Consider the following 22,153-nt stretch of genomic DNA (forward strand, 5'->3'; position numbering starts at 1 on the left):
CGTAGAAATGCATCACACCAATAATGCGCAAATCATACATTAACAAAAAAGGATAGTGGCACTTTAAAAGACTTAATGGTTATTGTGTCATAAGGTTTCATAGGCCAGAGCCCACTTTGTAAAAGGCACAAAACGGCTTCCTTGGTTCACATGTAAAAGAGGAGGCAGCATTATAATGCAATGCAATCCTAGCAGAGTAGGTGCAAACTTTCCCAAATATTAACAAACTGCCGAAAACAAGATGGTGAACAGGAACACCGAAAGTGGGACAGCTGTGAGAGAGGCACTCCCTAACTATACTGAGACATAAGTTAGGGTGTCAGATCTGAAAATGAATTCCAACTCGGCAACATCATTCTGGAGCCTCCCTTTGAAATCTTTTTTGTTCCAAAGTACCTTAACTTTATAAAGTCTCTTACACAACGGCCAGACAGACTCCTGCAACATGAAAGCTGCCATACTTTATTAGCAGTTGGGAATGCGCCACACCCTAGCTGATTATATCTTTCATCCTTTTGCCTGATTATTTGTGCTCTGCAGCATAATGTAGCACAACTCTCTCTTGTATTACTGAGCCCTCTGACTGTTGTGTTTCTGCACAGATGTACATCTCCACCCACTTGGTGCTATCTGACAAAGTGATCTCTAGCTCATGACAGTTTTTTCTGCAATAAATTTTGTTAAAGGTACAATTAAACTGCTAAATTTTGTGTGGAGATTTGCATATTTACAGGAGAGCTTTGGGATGAAGGTTCGAGTGGTGTGCTAACTGCAGAAAAATATGCCTCTCTCCCTTTTTACTGGTTTCTTTTAAACTTTTATGTTAGCCTTTTTCTCTCTGCACCCCACAGCACCTCTTCTCCTGCTATACAGCCACAGGGCTCCCTGCACCACCTCCTTCAGCCCACAGGTAAATCTGCACCACAATCTCTTTAACAATGCAGTAGCCCAGCTGAATCAGACCAATACCCATCTCATCCAACATTCTGCTTCACACCATGTTAAACCACCTGCCTCTAAGCAAGCCTATGAGGACAGGAGAGTGACAGCCCTTTGCTGCTGTTAACCTAACAGCATTTAGTGGCATAATGTTTTGTAAAGACTGAGGCACCACTGACAAACCTATTCTCCAGCCATCTAATGCAGCAACCATCACTGCTTAGAGCAGTGAATACCATACCTTTTAAGTATGCACTGGATGAAGTGCTACTTTTTTAATCTTCAATCTACTCCCCAGCAAAGTTCACTTGGGAATCCCAATTTCTGGTGTCAACAGAAAGGCAGTAAAGCTCATCCAACATTATGCATAACATTACAAGCCTCTGCCATATTTTCTAACCCTCCCCCACCAATCTAAAAAGTTTACACATTGAAAGAGGTCCAGTCCTTGGCTAGCTTATCCGTTGACAGCTGGTAGCTGGTCCCAGATCCACTAGCAACCTTTGAATGCAGACACCTGCTGGTGTAATGATGTGTAGACAATCCCCCTCTTTTTTGTCTGGGTCCTACATATTCCCACAAAGGAGAAGAAATGGGTCACAAAAAATGAGGTTTTGTCCTTCTGCCAAGGAAATAGTTAGTGGTCTGAAATCTGCTACCAGGTCATGCTGTATGGCAGACATTCAACTTTTGCAGACCCAGGGCCCACTTTTAACTCAAACATGCATTTAGGGACCCATTTCTTAATCTCTTACCTTACTATTTGCATGGTGGCACAGCTCCTGTTGCGACCCACTTTGGATCAGGCCCTAATGCACCAGCTGAAGACCAGTGGTGCATGGAACTATTATTTAGATACACAAATATGCTTCAACATTAAACATCCACTGTATTGAACATTTTGGTTTACCTATATTGACAGCAGATACTAGCACTGAAGAAAATTGCAGTGAAACAATGATTAAATTCAACAAAAATTGTGGCTTTCCCTTCAAAACAGAAGTCACAACAAAATCACATTCCATTCTTCCTTCTAAGATTTAGGCACAAGTAAGCTTAGATGGATTACAAGTGGCAGATACCAAGTTAGGCAAGGTTAAAGACTATTCTTTTGTAATTTGGGAAAAATTATGGCCCTGAAAGGTCTGCTTTGGTGGGGTTTCTTTCTTTTTTTGTGAAGGCTGTAAAAGAACTTGAGTGGTCCATAGGGCGTAGCTGCCTCGCAGACCAATGTATTCTATGCAAATACAGCAGTCTTTGTGGACATAACCATGCTATACATACAGCTACCTATGTTTTTAGTTTTAGTTTTAGTTTTAGTTTTGCAAGTCACACAGATATCTGTGCTTCTGTCAAATTTTTTGAGGAGTAAATAACACCTTATTGAGTGATGGGAATACCTACCCATGCTCTTATCTTTGTCAAATGTACATTATTTTGATTTCTATTTTTGATCAAGTATTATATTTCATTTTGTGGGCAGCTGTTTAACATGCAACACAGCCAATAGTTTAAAAATCTGTAGAACAGACAAATTAATGTTACACAACTGGACTATTAACCATTAACTGAACTATTACCCAAGTAGACACCATCACCAATCACGTCTGTGGCACTTTTAATTAGCAAAGTGTGTTACAATCTTTATTTGAGCCCTCACAACAACCCTGTGAGGTAGGTCACTGCTGTACTCCATTTTTAAAATTTGGAACTGGGATCAAAAATGATTTGCTCAGTGAGAAACTATGGCAGAAGCAGAAGATGGATCCAGATCTCCTGCCTAGTGCTTAGCCCTATTCTTTACTCATGACCACATCTGCTTTGTGGGGGTGGGGGTGGCAGACTTACAAGCCTGGAAACATGGCAGCCTTCTTCAATGCTAACCATTAGCTTCTTGCAGCCAAAAGCCCATATTGTTGACTGAAGCTCAAAAAGTCACTCCCTGTTCATTGGTTTCCGTCTGCAACGGTGTGACTCAAACATAATTTTAAGTTAATTTCATCACAAAGTTACATCATTACTCTCCAAGGGGGTCTCTTGAAATTTGGTATGACAAGACTTGCAGATTCTTAATGCGTCACTGTGTGAGAGGGGGACAAGCCTGTGCAAAGCTGTACAGCTAGGCCAATCCAACCTGTATTAGCAGAACCCATAATACTATTCTGTGCAGCAGTGTCAGAAAGAGATATTTAAAACAGAGTACCACAGTTCAAAAGAATATGAGACTTATGAATACAAGAAGATAAGGAGTGGAGTGTGTTCAGCTCACAGAAGATTAAGGGATGCTGTTGACCATCTCAAAAATAGCAGATACAAAAGGGGTTATTAAAAAAAAAAGGGGGGGGATGACCAGATTTAAAATTATAGGAAAACTGCCAAGAGGAAAGTGCTGATCAGCAATGGAACCAGCTGCTTAGGCAAGTTGTAGAATCTTCTCCCTTAAAAGATCACCAAGGAAATGCTGGGAACGGAAGCTTAGAAGGTCATCAGTTTCAAGTAAGGACCCTCTGCACAATCACTTACAATACTGCAGTTGTTTTTCACACAGCACCATCTATGTGTTTGGCATGTTATAAAGTACAGGTCTGACATGCCCTTATCCCAAGCAGCCTTCAATCTAAAAAAAGGCAAAGAACAGAGGCAGGGACAGATGAGGGAAGAATATGCAGTTATCACAATTATAATTGTGGGAGGGGGACCTAATAAAATCTCCAAATCAAACTGCCAGCAGAGCCCATAGTTCCAAACAACTAAAGGAGCATCCCATAGGGGAAGCCCCCACCCTCTTTATCCCTGACAAAATATACCATGTTTCTCCCCCACCCCCAATATAAGGCTGTGTCTAGGTGCTATATGTTGAGTAGAAATTCAACAGGGACAGTTTTCATAATAATTTCTGTGCAATTTGCACCAGAAGCTGGTTGAGGCTGTCCCTTCCAACTTACACTGCATGCAGATTTGCCGGTATGGAAGCGTACCATGGCAATGTGCACTGTTGTAGAAGTTAAGTTAGTCTTGTCTCCTAGCAAAAAGGCAAATGGACAGCAGCTAGTGAGAAGCCAGGGTTCCCAAGATTACTTGAATTAAAATTTATTACAGAGCAGCCTAATGAGTCCCACCCACAGGCTATGAGAATTACCGGTAAGCCTTTCTACAATCCTACTAGTCTTTACCAGGAACTCCCTTTTCTTGAAGACTGCCTGCTATAGGATTATAGCCTGCTTTCATGAAGGTGTCTGTCAGATGCTTCGTCGCCATTACTGTCCTACCACAGCCTTACACAGCTCTTCCAGATGATGAGCAGGTATTGGGAGATACAAACTAGGTTCAAAGGCTTCTCCTTGAGGCAAAGTAAGCAACATCAAGGCTCTGGTTCAGAAGTGTAATTGGGGCAATTAGCACTCTTGCTGTCATCAACAAGAAGCAGAACACTTAAAAGAGCCGTTGAAGAGCTTAAGCACACAATCTGGCATAATTTAAGCTAACTCACCAAGGTGGAAACATCTATGGAAACTGAATCACTCTAGAAGGACCAAGCAGGCCTAAAGCCATTACTGCTGTAGCCGGTTCTGAGCCAAGCCCCTTCCTTAGTCTCTAAAGTAGAAGAATTAAGGAGAATCTGTTTCCATAGTTAATAAAAAAATTAATGAAATAAAGCACTGACTTTCTGAATGAACATCATGGTTGTTATTAGCACTTATGACCTATATATTTTACATGTTTATCTACCAGAAATTAGAAATCATATTATGTGGATGTATACAAAAAGCAATTGTGCGTATTTATTTATTTAATGCACTTTTATACTCCACCCTTGTTCTATAAAGCATCACTCAGGGCATCTCTTTTATCTTCTATATAAACGGTACTATTTAGGTAATATTGGCATGTCAATAACTTTCCCACACTGGAATCAATGACAAGCATGGGTTTAATACTGAAGTCAAGGGGACTTTGTCCTGCCTTGTTTTGGCTGGATTAAGACATCTCACCCGGCAACTGTTGCCATATAGATAGCTGCATCACTTGCTCATAGCTTTCTCCAAAGTCCTTTAGATTACTTTTCTGTGAAATTCTATTATTCGGATATAAAAATTACCGGCTGCAGCTGAGCCGCATGCTCCTCACAAGAAGTGGTTTTCCAACCATCTGTATCAGAACTGCAGGGTAAGGAGGATATATGCTTGATGTCCAATATTTTCATCAAGGTGTGAAGGAAACAAAAACAAAGAGAATGTAGACTTGAATGTAGTAAAGATGAAAATTTCACCAATAACACAGAACTTCAATTCCCAAGCCTCATTTGGAATGCTGTGCTGTTTTATCAATTGAGATGGAACAGTTTAGAATGTAGCAAGTGCAGTTGAGGGTTATTTACAAAATTTTTGTTTTAATGGCATTTTAAATTTGTTTTTTTACTTTTATATTGCAAGCCACTTTGAGGCCTAGCCCTCAACCTAGGATATAATATGAAATTTTTTTAGAACAAGAAAGCTCAGGTTCTGAGATCAGGCTTTCTAGCCCCACAAAAAGATGGCAAAATACACTTGTACTTTAAATGTATAATACATTAAAGATAAAGCAAAACATTAACACAAAATGGTTCAGCAATAAATTCAGCTTTGCGATTAGAATGTTACTGGTTAGAAAAGAGCTACATGAATTTCAAGCTTTTCAATTAATATAATGAAATAAGGTAAGTTGTAATCACTCTTTAATTGTTTCAGGTAGTGGCTGACAAAAATCTCCCCCTTGCTTTCTGACATGAGAAAGAACTGTGCTTAGACATGCTGAACTAGAAAGGCTGCTGAACATTAAAACTCACCCCATTAAAAAACTGGATTTAATCCTAACTTCCACACTTAAGGACGGAAGTTCCCCTCTTTTACTTTATTTGCTGGCAATCTTAACTGCTTTGTATTTTTTTCACAGTAGCACATCTTCTGTCATAACAGATAATTTTACGAGCCCCCAACATAGTACTATGGGACGCGGGTGGCGCTGTGGGTAAAACCTCAGCGCCTAGGGCTTGCCGATCGCATGGTCGGCGGTTCGAATCCCCGTGGCGGGATGCGCTCCCGTCTTTTGGTTCCAGCTCCTGCCCACCTAGCAGTTCGAAAGCACCCTTAAGTGCAAGTAGATAAATAGGTACCGCTTTCTAGCGGGAAGGTAAACAGCGTCTCCATGTGCTGCGCTGGTGCCGGCTCGCCAGAGCAGCTTAGTCACGCTGGCCACGTGACCCGGAAGTGTCTCCGGACAGCGCTGGCCCCCGGCCTCTTAAGTGAGATGGGCGCACAACCCTAGAGTCGGACATGACTGGCCCGTACGGGCAGGGGTACCTTTACCTTTACCTAACATAGTACTATAGTGCACTCAAAGGATGCTGACTGGAAATATTTGCTTTGGTTCAGGAGAGAACTGTTGGACTTCCACTTTCTATCTGCTTTAAAGTCATAACAACATTGAAGTACAATTTTTATTCTTCCTCCTGCTGGCTTTTGAAACCATCTGCCACACTATGTCAGCAAGGTTACACCTTTTATTAGTACACTCCTTTTAGGACTCTTCTCTGTCTCACAACATCATCTTGCAAGCTATCTTCAAAAAGTCTTGCTGTCAATATTACCATGCTATATAACACTTGCAATCAAAAACTGTGCCATATATCAAGGTCAACATACAGTATTTTAAATTCAGAAAAATATTATTTTCAACCCCTGAAAATGAAGTTAGTGGGAGGAAACTATATTTTTCTGTATGAGGTGCAGTCACCTTAGAGCACTTGTATGATCAAAGAAATCTCCAGAGGTTCAAGATTAAGAGGCAAGCTACATGGACCACTACTTACACAGAAGGAATTAATGTACATCCTTCTCTAACAACTGCAGCAGGATTTGGACTGTGTTGGGCAGGGAGACGAAGTTTAACACTTTCCCTGCTGAAGCCTGCTATTTGCATCAGAAGGGAAGTGCTGACAGAACTTCCCTCCTCAGATGAAGAGCACTTACAGGGAGGGCTTTCTGGCAGAAATGTGGCTGAGAGGGGCAGGGAAATCACCATTCTGATCTTGCTTCACTCCCCACCCCACCCCCCTGTGCATGTTTACTCCTTTAATACAATGTCACATAGGTGGGATGGAACTATGTTCAATAGTTTTCTTTCAGGTTACTCAACAGAAACATATCACTTAGATTCTGATATATAATTATTTGGTTTTAAGAGGAAATTCTTCACAGGTCAGACTGATTGGAGGAATTGCTACTTCTTCCGGGAGGGAATTTTGCCGTCCCCCGTGGTTGATGGCTTGGTTTTCTTGCTTGAATTTGCTGGGATGTATTTGCTCTGCAATAACCTTGTGTAGGGCATATGAGCTATGCTTATGGTTTGGGTTCCAAAGCATAATGCAGTTGGTGAAGGATGGCCTTTGTTTCATACTGGAGATGTGTAATAAATGGCGGTTGCTTCTTTTCCACTGCCTGAAGATGTTCATTCTAGATGCAACTACTTTCTGAACCAGTCCTCCATTGTAAGCCTCCTCTGTAATGAGGTTTGGAATGTAGACGACTGAATGAGCATTCCTCACTTACCTTCTTGGGAAACCTTTTGCACCAGCTTTGGGAATCAGCACAATGCCTGCAGTTCAAATTACCAAGGATCAGAAACTAGTAATGTCCTTCCTATGGAACCATTTTGGGTGACACGGCAAGCAATACTGAAGGACAACCACCAGGACCTCTCTCCTCCCCAGGTAAACAAAACAAAACAAAACAAAACAAAACAAAACAAAACAAAACTACACAAGCATGGAGGGAGTGGCTCATTATATAATTTTTTATTCCTCATTTTAAAATGGCTAGTCATAATAAAAATAAAAGTGTGGCCCATTGCAGGCCACAGTAAAGATATTGCCATAGAGAAAGAGTCAGTAGCGACTGGAGATTGTTGGATTCCTGGGTTGCTCTGATTTTTACTCATGGGCTTTTAGGGGTTAAAAGATTTTTGGCATATGGAAAAATATTGCTTTTTGGTTTGTTTGTTTGTTTGTTTTCCCTCTTCTTTCTCTTGCCCAGTTTGTGAATAAAGAACCATGATACCACAATAAATCAATATGGAACAAATCATAAAAGCAATGTAAAAAAGCAGGGGAAACCACCTGGGGGAGGGATTTACTAAATACAAGTAATATATCCACATAGGCGACACAGCTCTAATGCCACTGCCACCCTCCTCCTGCTCAGCACCCAAAGCACGTTCCTGTATCCTAATAGTATGCAACTGGCACCTGTGCATGCTGATTGGCCTGGTTTGTAGGGTATGGCATCCTTTCACTGGGAGTCATTTTACTGAGAAGTCAAAGCCTGTTTGGAGCTGAAAACATGGGAAGCCAAACACTCCCATAGTCTTCTTACCCCCCCCCCGAGCCCCCCAGAAAAGAAGGATTTATTCATGGGGGAAATCTTCCAGAAGGATAGAGCAGGGATTAGGAAGCCTTTGTCTATTCCCTTCATTTCCTGGAATCCAGAGTGGGGCAGAACAAGCCAAACTCAAGCCTGGCCACAGGCACTGGGATGACCAGGTCAGTGGTACCAATTAGGTAACATATTAGCATTTCCTCAGCCATACTTGTCCAAGGATAGTGATTTAACAGCAGTTTTTGTATTTTGCCTGACCCATTCAAAAGTAAACAAAATGATTCATCTGATACAGCCCTTTGGACTCCTCAAAAATTAAAATGCTCCACACATGGCTTCCTCAGGCCCAGCTAATGGGGTCTGCCAGGGCCACCCCACGCTCCATATGGATATATATATATATTTTAATATTTATATTTATATATTTATATTTATATATACACACACCCAGTAACTCAGAACAGGAAAAAATAGCATCCGTTAACAATAAAAAAAAATATTAAAAATGATCCACTCCTACCGCACTAGGCGAGCGATTGCACAAGGTCCACAACTGACTGTCCTGTTGGTAGTGGGGCAGCCTGCAGCCTATACCTTCTCTCACAGAGGGTGCTGAGAGCAACTCCCTCCCCTTCTCTCTGGGCAGTGTGCGCTACAAATTGCAGTCTCTTTGTTGGTTGAGAGGAAGAGTGCAGGCTGTGGAGATGAGCAAGGCTAGAATCCTGCTGTAGTGTTTAGGGACTCTCCCAATCCCAGATACTTTAGTTTAAAAAGGTAGCTGTCCCTTCAGCTCTCCCCCCCCCCCCCCCCCACAAAACTGTATTTGTAAAAAAAGGTCCATGCATCTGATGGGGCAACCATTTGTTGAGCAAGTCCCAATCTCCTGCTCATCAGGGATAGAGCATTTTGGAATCAGCCAGGGAGGAGTCAACAGTGGGGATATCACCTCCTCATACAGAGATCTCATACGTAGTCCCACCCACTCCAGAGACCTTCTTGACTCCTCCACGAGTGGGGCTGCTGAGAGGTGGCTGGCCAGGGGTGGGTGAGGTTGAGCTCAGGCTTTTGGGCTGTCCATTGGACTTGCTGTAGGAGGGTCTCATCTGCATCTCGTCTCTGGGGAAAAGGAAGGATACAAGGATGTCAGGAAGTGACCACTCATTCAATGGCAATGGAAATGGAGGATGCCTCACACTCGGTAAGGAAAGGAAAGCTTGGGATACATCTTACACTGCTTAAGGAACAGTGCACTTTTTGTATCTACAGAGAACTTATTCTAAATACTTTCACCACCCAGGTAAACACACTAATCTAGAAGAGGATAGGATACTACACACAGAGAATTATTAAGAAAAGATGCTACATGTACCCAATACAACACTCTCTAGAAGGAAAAAAAAAAAGAGGTTCAGTGGGAAGAAAGCTTTTCAGGAAACTGACAGAAGGGCTCATGCTTCCACCATCATGAGAGGAGCAGGTGATTTCTTACAATCTGTCCTTTCCCTGGCGGACCCAAGTGTCTCTTTCATGCATGCCAACAAGACAGGGAAAAGGACCACACTTGGGTAAGGTAGAAAGGCAGACTCATATATAAAAGTTTTATATATATAAAAGTTTTATATATGAGGTAGAAACCAAGCAGCTTTCACACAGATCCGGGTATCTTCTAGGAAAGCCAATGGCCACCACACACACCCAAGGAAAGTAGGGGTGTTCAAAGCCACACACACTTCACAAAAAGGAATGTGGTACTCTAGAGATATGCACTGCATTGTATAGTGGAGGAAATGGGCTGGTTCACACACTGGAGGGAAGGAAGGAAAGGAGGGAGGGAGGAAGGAAGGAAAGGGCAGACGAGTGCAGGCATTATTTGTAGATCTCCCCCAGCTACTCCCTCCAAATGCTGCTGAAAGAAACAAAAATTATCTTGGGGTCTCTGGTCAGATCAGAGATAGGACAGGGTTGAATGCGGCTGATCCTCCACCAAGTCAAGGAACACTTAAAGCGCGAGGCAGGTGTCACTTGTACTTACTTTGGTGCCAGTAAAGGCTGCAAGGCCACCTCCTCAGTCTCTGGGACAATGGCCTGCGAGGACTGTTTTTGGCTGCTGTAAGACACAGATTTGCCCAAGTGTGGGGCTGCAGGCTGGTCTGGTGAGCCTAGAGAGCGCACTCTTAGTGCATGTGGTGGTTCTGGCTTGCCAAAGCGAGGTGGCACTGGGCGGGTGAGTGGGTTCTTGCCCAGAGGTGAGCGTTTTGAATCGTCCGAGGAGGAGCTGGTACGTGGAGCATTACTGGAGCCTGGGGTGGACTGGATGCCTGAGTCCCCCAGTGCTGTATCCTCCTCTTTGGCCAGGGGTGGTGGCGTGGGTGACTGCTGTAGCAGCTTCTCCCGCTCCTGCATGGAGGCCACAATGTGGCGTGAAAGATTGTCATAACGGACCGGTGAAGGGTCACGGGGTGGCTGGTGCTTGGGTGAGCCAGAACTTGGGAAACGACTGTGCAGGTCAGCCTCCCGCTGCTGGGCAATACGTGCCGAGAGGAAAGGAGATGTGTAGCCCATGGGGGCCTCTGGCTCTGGGCCTGCCTGCACTGACTCAAAGTCAGGGCTGTCAGAGGGTGTGAGAAGGCTGTCGTAGGACAAGCTCCCATTGCGCGTCTGGTTCACCAAGCTCTTGTAAGATGTGGATGTGGTGCCCTCGGAGCGGATCGACTGAAGATGGCCCAATTCAAAGCCCATGCCTTGGGCAGACTTGAGGCTGGACGAACGGGAGCCACTGGATAGTGGATCAAAATGGAAACTTTTGCCAAAAGTAGGAGACCGAAAACTCTCTGGCTCCAGACTTGGCTCAGAACGGTAGCTGGGGTTTCGACTGCCCTCAGCAATGGAGGTTGCCTCCTTCAAGCTGTCTCCTCGGCTTAGCTGCAGCAGGAGAGAAGGAGGGAAGAGGAACATATGTAATAGTCATTAGCAAGCCTCCTGGGATGTGGATATTAATTCATAACTATTGGGTGCAGAGTTTGCTTTCTCAAAGCTCCCATAAGCAAGGACCTCTGCTTAATGTAAATGAAGTTCCCACATTTCTTGATGCAGAAACCCCATTTTTTCAAAAACACTGTAAACACAATTATGTAAGCTAGATAATCAAGTTATTACTTATTAAGAGTCAATGTGGTGTAACAGACTGTTACATTTGGACCTTGGTTTAAATCCTCCCCAAAGCTGTAAATTTCACTGTGTGCCATTGGCTCAGGCAAATTCCTTTATCTACCCTATTTCACAGGATTGCTTTATACATAAGGATTGAACCTGGGATCTTCTGCTTCCAAGCATATATTCTACCACTGAGGTATACAGACCATTCCTTATATAAAGTAGAAGAACCTCATTTACTTCACTCAGAGCTCCACTAAGGGTATTTACAAATGTAAAAAGAAATTCATTTTTTGGGGCGTCTTATTTAATAAATCATTACTTCACTGATCAAATTCTAGCCAGCCATGGAAGAAGCATTAAGAGTTTAATAGGGGAGCATTTACACGTATTCACCATTGCATCTAACATCAAGCTGAAGTGGTTGAGTGCCAGTAATTTGGAAGCGAAATAGAGCCAACCCAAGATAAGGTAATGGTTTCTACATACTAATGGGACTCCCTAGGTAGGAAGGAATACATAGATTGGTGAATTAAAAGAAAAGGCAATGCTGAAAGGATCTTAGCTTCCACATTTACAAGAAGGGACTAAATCAGGGTAGCTAACCTGTGGCTTATATCTAACCCACAAAAGGACTTTTGTGCTCCCTCAAGACTACCCTCAAAACCTGACAAAAAAATTTTAACTGATCACTCTTGTTCCCTCCCCCGTGCTGCCATGATACCATAAAGTTTTTGAGCCCCCGTCCAAAGATTTGTCCATTAAAAAAAAAAAAAAAGGAATGATAAAAAGTATTTAGAATATCATACAATAACTGACAGGAAATCCGTTTGGAAGGCAGTCTCGAGAACTGCAATTCTCACCACAACTACTTTTACAAATTGGCCACATCCTTTGAAATGTGGTCCGAAGAATTGCCAATGGGTCAATGCAGCCCTTGGCTCAAACAAGATTAGCTACTCTTGGTCTAAAATGAACCAGAAGCTGGTCACTCATAATGAGTCTAACTAGTTTATGCTTGAGAACTTATGTATTTATTTAAATTTCTATGCCGCCCTTCATCTGGGGAACCACAGGGCAGTTTACAATACAGAAACACAAAAATACCTAACATAGTAAGGTAAAGGTAAAAGGTAAAGGAACCCTGGACAGTTAAGTCCAGCCAAAGGCAACTATGGGGTGTGGAACTCATCTCGCTTTCAGGCCGAGGGAGCTGGTGTTTGCCCACAGACAGCTTTCCAGATCATGCGGCCAGGACGACTAAACCGCTTCTGGCACAACGGAACACCGTGACGGAAACCAAAGTGCATGGAAATGCCTTTTACCTTCCCGCCACAGCGGTACCCATTTATTTACTCACACTGGCGTGCTTTTGAACATAGTAACAGATAATAACAACAATAACCCCGCCACACACACTTTAAAAGACCATAGTTTAATTGGCCAAAGGCCTGGGAGAGGAGGAATGCTTCTGACTGGTCCCTAAAGATATGTAACAAAGGTGCCAGGTGAGCCTGCCTGGGGAGAGCATTCCACAATGGGGAGCCACTGCAGAAAAGGCCTGTTCTCGTGCTAACGCCTCTGGACCCTTCATGGAAATAGCACACCAATGAGGGCTTCAGATGATGAGCACAGGGTGCCAGTTGGTTCATATGGGGAGAGGCAGTTTTTGAGGTATTGTGGTCCTGAACCATTTAAGGCCTTATTATAGTTCAAAATCAGCATTTTGAATTGGGCCCAGGAATTAATTGGACCCAGTGCAGTCTGGCCAGGATTGGCTTCATCTGCTCAAAATGTCTTACCCTTCCTCACATGCACTGCTACCAAATTTCCTTCTCCGTATTTTTTTTTTAGCGAGATTCGAACTCAGAACAAGGGCAGTCCTGGGGGGAGGGGGCATTAATATTTTGCTGTATGTACCACTTGTCTCTGTCTGCTAACTGAAGACAATGCTTCATATATTTGATGAAGTGAACTCTAGTCCATGAATACTTATGCTGCAATTAGGTTACAATCATATACACACTTAGCAAACAGGACTTGCTTTTGAAAAAAACAAACACACTATTGCACTGTAAGACTCTCAGCCCTTAATAATAATAATAACAATTATTATTATTATTATTATTCATGGGAAGAGACAGAGAACTGAAATTGGTGAAATGGTTATTCTGGCCAATGAAAGACCCCTCTCAGCCCCACGATTCCCAACATTGTACCATGCTAGAATTCTCCATTTATGGCATAATAGCAGCTGTACAATACACTAGAGAAATTTCTTATAGAGAAATTGTCAAATTAAGGCACTAAACCACTGCACAATCTCAAAGAGAATTCCCTTTCCAACTCCACACCCTGCATTGTCTCCTGAAAACCCCACTCTTCATGTTTAACGCCCTTAGTTCTTCATTACCTTGGCGCTGGTGGAGTGAGGCAGTGCAGCTGAAGTACTGCTGCTGCTATAGCCAGGTCGGTACTTGTACATTGTTGGAGTTGGAGGGCTGTCCTTGCTTAGCAAACTGCTGTCTGTGGAGATAAATGGGAATCACACACATACTTACAAGCAATATAATATAGTTACTTACAGCTTTTCCTGGGGAGTTCCCAGCAATCCTGGTTTGAATGCTTTTGCTGAAATACCACATATCACAAGTGACTGATCCGTGAGAACCAGTTAAGAGCCTCAGGCAGGTGGACACACCATGGAGGTCAAGGTAAGGGGTGTATTGCAGGAGTGGAGGTGAAATGGAGCAAGAGGAACATTTCCTCAATAAAGACATCACACAAGAAGCTTCCAATCTGTACATGCACACCTTGCTAGTCCTGACCCTTGGGGTGTTCAATTTTGAGCACTGCTAGATGGGAAACAGTAGCACTGACTAGAAAAGAAAGCTCCAAGCATTTCTCCATAATCACATTTTCTTTCAAGGCACTACACCCTGGAAACACTACAGCAACAGCAAAAGCAGGTGGTTTCACAACTACACGAACTGGAAAAACCTCTAGCCTTCTGTTACTGTTCTATATAAGCTCTATGACAGCAGAACAAAGCACAGACCTGTCCTTCCAAGTAACCCGTTTCCACCTGAATGTGGAACAGTCAACAGAGGGAGGAACAGTTAATAAATCCCCAAATCCTGACAGCAGCCTTCACGTGTGGACAAGAGCTAAAGCTGGAGATTTACATGATCGTAACATCTAAAAGGTCATAACCTAGCTACCAACTCAGCACCTGCTCTAATAACCTGCCTGAGCACTGAGGCAAGCAGGTTGTAAACAGTTCAGTATTGACCAGCTTCACTACTTGGCACTGCAGTCAGAGACTACTTCTCTGATGGCAAATCGCTGTAGAAGTGCACAGCTGATTGGATCCCTTGTCTCTCTGGAATGCTCCTCTTACCCTCATTGGTGGCCAGGGTTAAATGCGTCCTCAGACCTGTGTAGCGGCTGAGGTCTGGCTTGGGTGGTGGCGGTGGCTCAGCATCAGCAGACTGGCTCTCCGTCACCTCAAGGCTTCCTTTGGACTGCAGAGACAAAGTGCAGAAGAATGAGACAGGACCCAAAGTCCTGAGCATTGTCCCCAGCTCTAAAAGGTTGAAAGTGTTATTTGAAGGACCTGCAGCCATCTAGCATTTCTGCAAGTGTAGTTGTAGACTGTGCATGTCTCAGTTGCTGGATGGGAAGGGAAAGGGCAAGTAAAAATTATATAGGATATAAAAGGGGACAACTCTCATGCAGCAATAGTCACATGGGAGGAAAACAGACCTTCACTTGTCAGGGAAAACTAAGTACAAGTTGTGATAACATGGGGGAAGGATGTCCAAGAGGCTCATTTGGTTCCTACTCACGAATGCAGTGGCACCATCAAGGTCTGGAGAAAGCCAGTGCCTCGGTAGCACCTTCATCTCCTCCTTACCTTTGTTCTCTTTAGCTCAGCCTGGATACCATTGTCCATTATCTTTACAGCTATCTGTCCATCTGATATTTCTGGTCGCAGGAATGGTGGCTTCACTGTAACAGTCTGCTCTGCCTTTGGCCGACCAAGATACCTAGTGAATCATGGGAAGCCAGCAAAGATGAGACAGTGCCTCCTGCAAACATGTGAACCAATGATGATGTTTACATGCTCTGGCAAGAAAGTCTGAGGAATGTTGGAGGCATTTAGTTATTTGTATCCTAAGAACTGCAAAGGCAATACTGCAGGTCACAGTTCTCTCATTCTCTAAAATCGAGTCCTGGTATCACCTGTGGCTTCACTGTACATTCCCTTATGCGCTTCCCAGCTGTACAGAATGCACTCAAAGTAGTGTCTTTACACCCTTTGAGTTTCTGTTACATTACAGGCCATATTGCCAGAGTGAAGGAAGAAAGTCAAGCAGTGATGTGACAATATCTGAGAGAATGCACATTTCCCTGATGTAAGTGTGCTGTCAAAACAATTATTATTTTTAACAAAATACTTAACAAACTGATGTATAACAGGCCTAACTAGTTGAGAACAGAAACAAGCCAAGGTGCATTTTTTATCCCTTTGTTTCTCTGGATAGGAACCTAGGATTAAAAACTGAACACAGCCATCCTTCAAGGATATAAGGCATTGGGGAACAAGATACACCTTCTATCTAGGAAAACTGGAGAAAATTAGAGGCCAAGAGATAACAGTCACCAGAACAAAACAGATGAATAATTACAAAAAGTGTCAAATCATGGAGTAAGTAATGCATTCCTTCTTCACAAGTTACATTCATTGATGTAATAAAAGTAAACAGCTTTTTCACACCTGTAGTCTGTTCACACTTATAGGCAGCTGTGATGAGTGCAAAACACAGAGCATGCTGAAATAGTTTATACAAGAAACACTAATAAATGCGCAGCAAAGTTACTGGATTATGATTTACATGAGTACAGACATGTAGTGATATAAAGTCATACAGAGTTCTGTTCTCTCTAACGTTACATACATATGTGTGAGGAACACTAGAGCTGTTGGAATTGGAGGTATCAAGGAAACATAACAAGGATCTATTGTTAATGAGCCTTGCATATAACCTCAAGCAGGAATACCACATATTTTTGTTCTGTGGATAGTTCAAGTAAGCTCACAACCCACTCCCAAAGACTGATTATACTCAGTGGTATAGACGCACCTTGACATACAGATCCCAGGAAAAACAGCCACTATAAAAATTAATTAATCTTTCTGCCACATCTTTAAATAGTTGCCAGCAACCCCTTTCTTTACTTCAATCTACAAGAGGAAGAAGCTTATAGCTGCTGTGTTAGACAACTGTACTTCAAGGTGTGATCTGGCTGTGAGCAATGACTTCCCACATCCCACCACCTCACTGTTGGAACCATTCATATGACTGATCCCAGAGAATCTTCCTCTGCTTCTCTGCTTGTCTCCATTAGCAATCAAGACAATCTAGCTCTTCTCTCTCCAAGAAAGAAGCCTCTACAAATTTCTTAGGTGAGGCAGAATTTACCTGGGGGCTGGGGAGCTGCAGAGAACACGACTGACGTTGTTACAACAGCCATTGGTGAATGGGTTTACTCCACCCCGGAATTTGCCTGTAACCTGCAAGGAGAAAAGATATGTCAGGGAAATAGAGATACTATGTAGTGAAGTCAAAAACTAACTGTAAAATATCTACCTGCTCATTTGTAGTACGACCTCTGGCTACCAAGACCACATGGAATCCCGTAAGGCCTACAACAGGTATGAAAAACAAGCCAGCCACACACATCACAGCCATACTGTCAACAAAGTCAAGGAAGCAAATCATGAAGGAACAGCCTACAACTTTGTTTTTGGGATTCCTTTCCCTCCCACCACCCATCAGTTGGAAGTATCTCAGGTGAACAGCCCAATTGTTCACCAGAATTTGATTAAGGAATTCTTTGCACTCTAGAAAAAGAGGATACGTGACAGCCATACGGATCCCAGAGAGCTCTTCAACTTGACACAGGACAAACAGCAAGCCAAAACCGAATACACCCATGATATGTGCTGTAAGTGAGAGCAGGAACAGGAAGAAATAGCGATAATTGCGCCGCCCAATACAGTTGTTTACCCAAGGACAGTGATGGTCAAATTCCTATTAGTGAAAGGATAAAGAACAGAGTTAGAAGGACATCACCTCTGTAAAACAATACAACACCTGTAGAACCCCTCGAAACTCCAGGAAACCTGAATCCCACCCAGATTTTCATTTCCACAACAGAAGATGCAACTCCTATAACAAGGGTAAGTAGAATGGTTGTGGTCAACCGGCAGATTATGAATTATAATTGAATGGTGCCTCATCACCTCTCCTGCCTTTCAATATGTGTTGAAAACACTTGTACACACATCACCTTGAATTTCATTATGGAAGGTGAAAAATAAATATAAAATAAACAAACACGAATACTAGATGAACGCATTTGCTATGGATTACCTTACCCACAATTATGCAATTGATTCTGCCCCCTCCCTCTCAAACCACCCTGGAGCACTGGTAAAAAAGGAAAGCATGCAAGTCTGAGGTGTCTATCCTAACCTGTAACACACAAAACTGAATCTTGCAGCCCAAACAGTTCCTGAACTGGATCTCAAAGATTACAGAATGTCCCAAGTTCATTATCAACAATCCAGCAAGCAATTCCAATCGCTCCAACACAGCTCTTCTCTTCCCAGTCTCTCACCTCCACACAGTTGTCGCAGACACTGCAATGAGAGCAGCGTGGGGGCCGGTAGAAGCGACACGTTGCACACCATTTCATGCGCACTTGAATACCCTTTATCTCCACAGTCTTGTATAATGGAGCTCGGAAATCATCCTCCTTGTCCTCATCTTCTTCAGCTGAAGCAGCAAGAAAAAATTATAAAATCCAATGAAGTACAGAGCATGTCCAACATGTCCTTGCCCCCAGTTTCACAAACCCATTCACCCTGGCACTGACTTTTTGTTTTTGTGCTTCTGGTGAGACACCCTATCCCCTCTCAGAAGTCTAGAGAAAAGGGAATGGATTATGCTGACCCTTGATACATTTTGTAAATAAGCCCACAACAGCTTGAGGGTTGCTGGGTTTTTTTAAAAAAAGTCTAGGAGTCTAGTATTCTGCATTTCCATGCTGGTCACAGGAGGAGAGGAAGTCCCCTAATTGGTGTCTGCTATGGAAACCCAGGACACCAGCTTCTTAGCAGGCTTGTAAAAACCTGTTTTGTCAAGAATGCTCCCATAGGCTCGGCAGAGCTAAAGGATTGGCTTCCCTTCCTCCTCAGCCAGTACATAAAACAGACCAGCAGTGGAAAAATCCATCTCTCCTCTACTAGCTCACTCAGCTGCCTGCATGGAATGAGCCTTGCCACCTACAGTTATCAGTGAGCTGCTACATACTAGGCTGTCCTGTAATAAGCCATGGAGAAGCTCTGAAAGCAGAGATGCCTGGGTCTTCTGAGTGATCCCAGGATAGGGATAAACTCCCAGTCAGCTTGATGCTAGGCAGAAGAACAAGGTTTGTCCCCACAGCTAGGGCCTTCAAAAATTTATAGTGTGACACCACAATCAATACTTCCCCCCCCCCCACCACCTTAGACCAGATTTGGTGGAAAGAACACATTTGGCTAGCTATCAAGACCAACCAAAATTTGTAGAACCTCCCCCCTCCCAAATATAGCAATAGCTTCCAATAATGAATCCAGCATAATTCACACTATAAACACTGTTGAGCTGGAAGATTCCTACCTATCCAGATTACAATAATTTATGCTCTGGATCTGGAGAGTGGAAGTAGCCATCCCTAATCAAAACATTTTCAGATCAATCAGTGCCTTGGAAATTGCTTCACAGGCAATTTTCAGTTCTCACCTCGAGGAAAAATGCCTGGATCCATGAAGGTGGCCATACTAAAGTTGGCCAGCACAAAGAGGAAGACCACAGCATTGTAAATGGGGATGATTGGGGAGATATGCAAGCTCAGCCCTGGGCACCTACACAAAGAAAAAGTAAGTTAAAACAGATCTAGTAACATTTTAAGATTAACTATAAATTTATTCAACCTTAAGTAAAAGCACTGAGGTCATTCCACCTAAATAAACCTGGATAACCAGCAACTGAAAGAGAAAACTCATCAGGAGTTTTGGAGTAAAGTGTCATCTGTAAGCTGAGGGCACACATTTCTATTTCGCTATAACATCTGAATCAGGAGTAGTTGTGCAAGCCCTGGACCAGTACCTGAATGTGGTGATGGACTGGATGAGGGTTGAGTTTGAATTCTTGGAAGATGGAAGTCCCATGTCCCAAAGATAGAACAGTTGCCTGTTCTGGATAGGATCACACCCCCTCTAAAGGAGTATGTAGGTAGTTTGGGATCCTACAAAGCCTATACTCCGCTCACTTCATGGCAAATGGCCAGCGTTAATCCAAATATACACAGGAACCCATTAGCAGTGTGGAAGCATCACTCTGTCAAATCACTTAAGAATTAACAAAACAATATAAATATGCATTTGAACACATGGCCCCACACTACCCACTTTGGTTCCCAAAGATGTGGATAAAGTTCTTCAAAATTATTCACTGAACAACATTTTCCAGCACAAACCTGATTGGCTGTAATATTTGGATAACTCCAAAATGTGTAAAGTTCTTTAAGGTGAACCACTGCTTATGTACCACTGCCATAATGATCGTGTAGCATTGAGATCACCCAACTCTGTGTAGTACTGGTCTTCTGTGCTTTTAATAGTTGCATTTAAGTGGCATTTTCCCGTTTATAGCAAATGTCAGCTCTGCTGAGGCCTAAGTACTGTAAATATTTTAGTTTCTACTCACTCCAGTGATGAAGAACCCATTAACATACATAGCTGGAATTCTTAATGATATAATGCTACCAGTGTTCCTATAGATGCCAATGTGTACCTCTCACATTTATGTGAGCTCAATTTGTGCACTCGAAGTGCTGGGAAGTTTAAGCAAGCAGTTAGTATAGTAAAGTGCAAGCTGGAATGCCCAGGTTCCAATTTTACCTCAGCTATGAATTCATTAGATGGTTTTAAAGCAAGTCAATATTCTGAGCTTCATTTACCAGTATGCAATATGATACCATTATTAACCACCTTGCAGAGCTATTGCAAGGATTATGGAGATAATGTGCATAAAGTACTTTCAACACTTAGGAAAAGTACAATAAAACACATTTTTGTGAAATAGCAACATTCATCATTGGTACATATATCTAGCAGTTACCAGTTTTAAATGGTTATTGCTCTCTATTCAATGTACACAGCATGGAGCGTTAAGTTAATACTGCTGAAAATGTTTACATAAATAAGAAAGTACCATTAGTAACATTTGCTTTCCCAGACACTACTTGAGTTTGCGTATGAGCTCTATGAGGTTTGGCATTTTGGACACACTATAATCAGCTGTAACCAAATTTGTCAAGGAACAGAACACAGTAAGAAAGAAAAACAAGTTTAGCTTGTTTGACTAGAAGATCCATATGCAGAAGAACATCCCACATAAAACCTACAATAAGGCTACGGGTTAAGGAGGGAAGGCGCAACAAAAGTCTGCTTAGAACTAAGTTAGATAAACCTAAAATATTTGCCCACTAGATTCAAAACTTTAATGGAGCACAGCCAGAAGAGTATCAGAGCAAGCTCCTGTTTATTTTTAATTAGGTAGACAAAAAAGCTAGGCGTAGCCTTAAGTTATCTGAATGTAAATGTAACTAAACTATAAAGTTTGATCAAGGATGATCAAAAGTAGATGCATTGAGATCAATGAACTTAAATTGCTTTGGTCTACTGATTTCAGTGGGTTTACTTGGCAAACACTGGATACCACCCAGTAATGTTCCCAGCCCAATGGGGAAAGGAATTACACCTCCATTTGTATCTTAAGACAAATGAGTCAATTCATTTCAGATCAGTTGCCCCATAACATATTATTTTCATTTACACATTTGTGAAAGACTGCACTTTTTCATTTACTTTGGCCACCTCATGAGAAGAGAAGACTGATGTTGGGAAAGATTGAGGGCACAAGGAGAAGGGGACGACAGAGGACGAGATGGTTGGACAGTGTTCTCGAATCTACAAACATGAGTCTGACCAAACTGCGGGAGACAGTGGAAGACAGAAGTGCCTGGCGTGCTCTGGTCCATGGGGTCACGAAGAGTCGGACACGACTAAACAACTAAACAACAACAGCACCTTTTCATCCTTTTAAACACATGGTTATGAACGAATTAGGATTCTAATCTATGTTAGTAAATACAAATCAAGAGCCTGGAGATAGGTACTGCCAGTGAAAGAAAAGGATGTGGTTTTGTAAATTTGATGTCAAAATAAGCTCTGAAACTTTTAAAGCTTTCAACTTAAAAACCCCCAAACAAACATTATTTATACTGCTTTGGGCAACAAGGTTTTTGAAGTGGTTTGCAATAAACACCATAAAACTGATAAGGCTTAGATTAGGGCCTGGATGAGAGAAATATGTATAGCAGGCTAAAAAAAAGTAAATAGGCAGGCAGATAACTGCAACTGGTTCTGTACATAACAGCCTTATTCCCTAAGTCCACATAGTGGTACAAGAATAATTTAGAAATCTAAGGTTTTATTGGAGTCTTTAATTCTTTTATTATGCAAGAATGTAATT

At 42.5% G+C, this 22,153-nt stretch overlaps 1 protein-coding gene across 1 annotated transcript in view; it reads right to left on the minus strand.

The window, feature by feature from the left end:
• Positions 1 to 7,756: 7,756 nt before the first annotated feature.
• ZDHHC5 (zDHHC palmitoyltransferase 5) overlaps positions 7,757 to 22,153 on the minus strand; it is a 42,943-nt gene continuing 28,546 nt past the window's right edge. Inside the window, exons 3-12 of the mRNA XM_081877428.1 lie at positions 19,358 to 19,479; positions 18,192 to 18,349; positions 17,430 to 17,602; positions 17,159 to 17,261; positions 16,991 to 17,082; positions 15,421 to 15,553; positions 14,905 to 15,028; positions 13,918 to 14,030; positions 10,384 to 11,273; positions 7,757 to 9,467 (exon numbers count right to left, since the gene is read on the minus strand). Coding sequence (XP_081733554.1) covers positions 9,302 to 9,467; positions 10,384 to 11,273; positions 13,918 to 14,030; positions 14,905 to 15,028; positions 15,421 to 15,553; positions 16,991 to 17,082; positions 17,159 to 17,261; positions 17,430 to 17,602; positions 18,192 to 18,349; positions 19,358 to 19,479 — 2,074 coding nt within the window. The 3' untranslated portion in view covers positions 7,757 to 9,301. The remainder of the gene's footprint in view (positions 9,468 to 10,383; positions 11,274 to 13,917; positions 14,031 to 14,904; positions 15,029 to 15,420; positions 15,554 to 16,990; positions 17,083 to 17,158; positions 17,262 to 17,429; positions 17,603 to 18,191; positions 18,350 to 19,357; positions 19,480 to 22,153) is intronic.

This window comes from Podarcis erhardii (assembly GCF_964252035.2).
Source record: "Podarcis erhardii genome assembly, chromosome: 1".
Taxonomy (NCBI): Eukaryota; Metazoa; Chordata; class Lepidosauria; order Squamata; family Lacertidae; genus Podarcis; species Podarcis erhardii.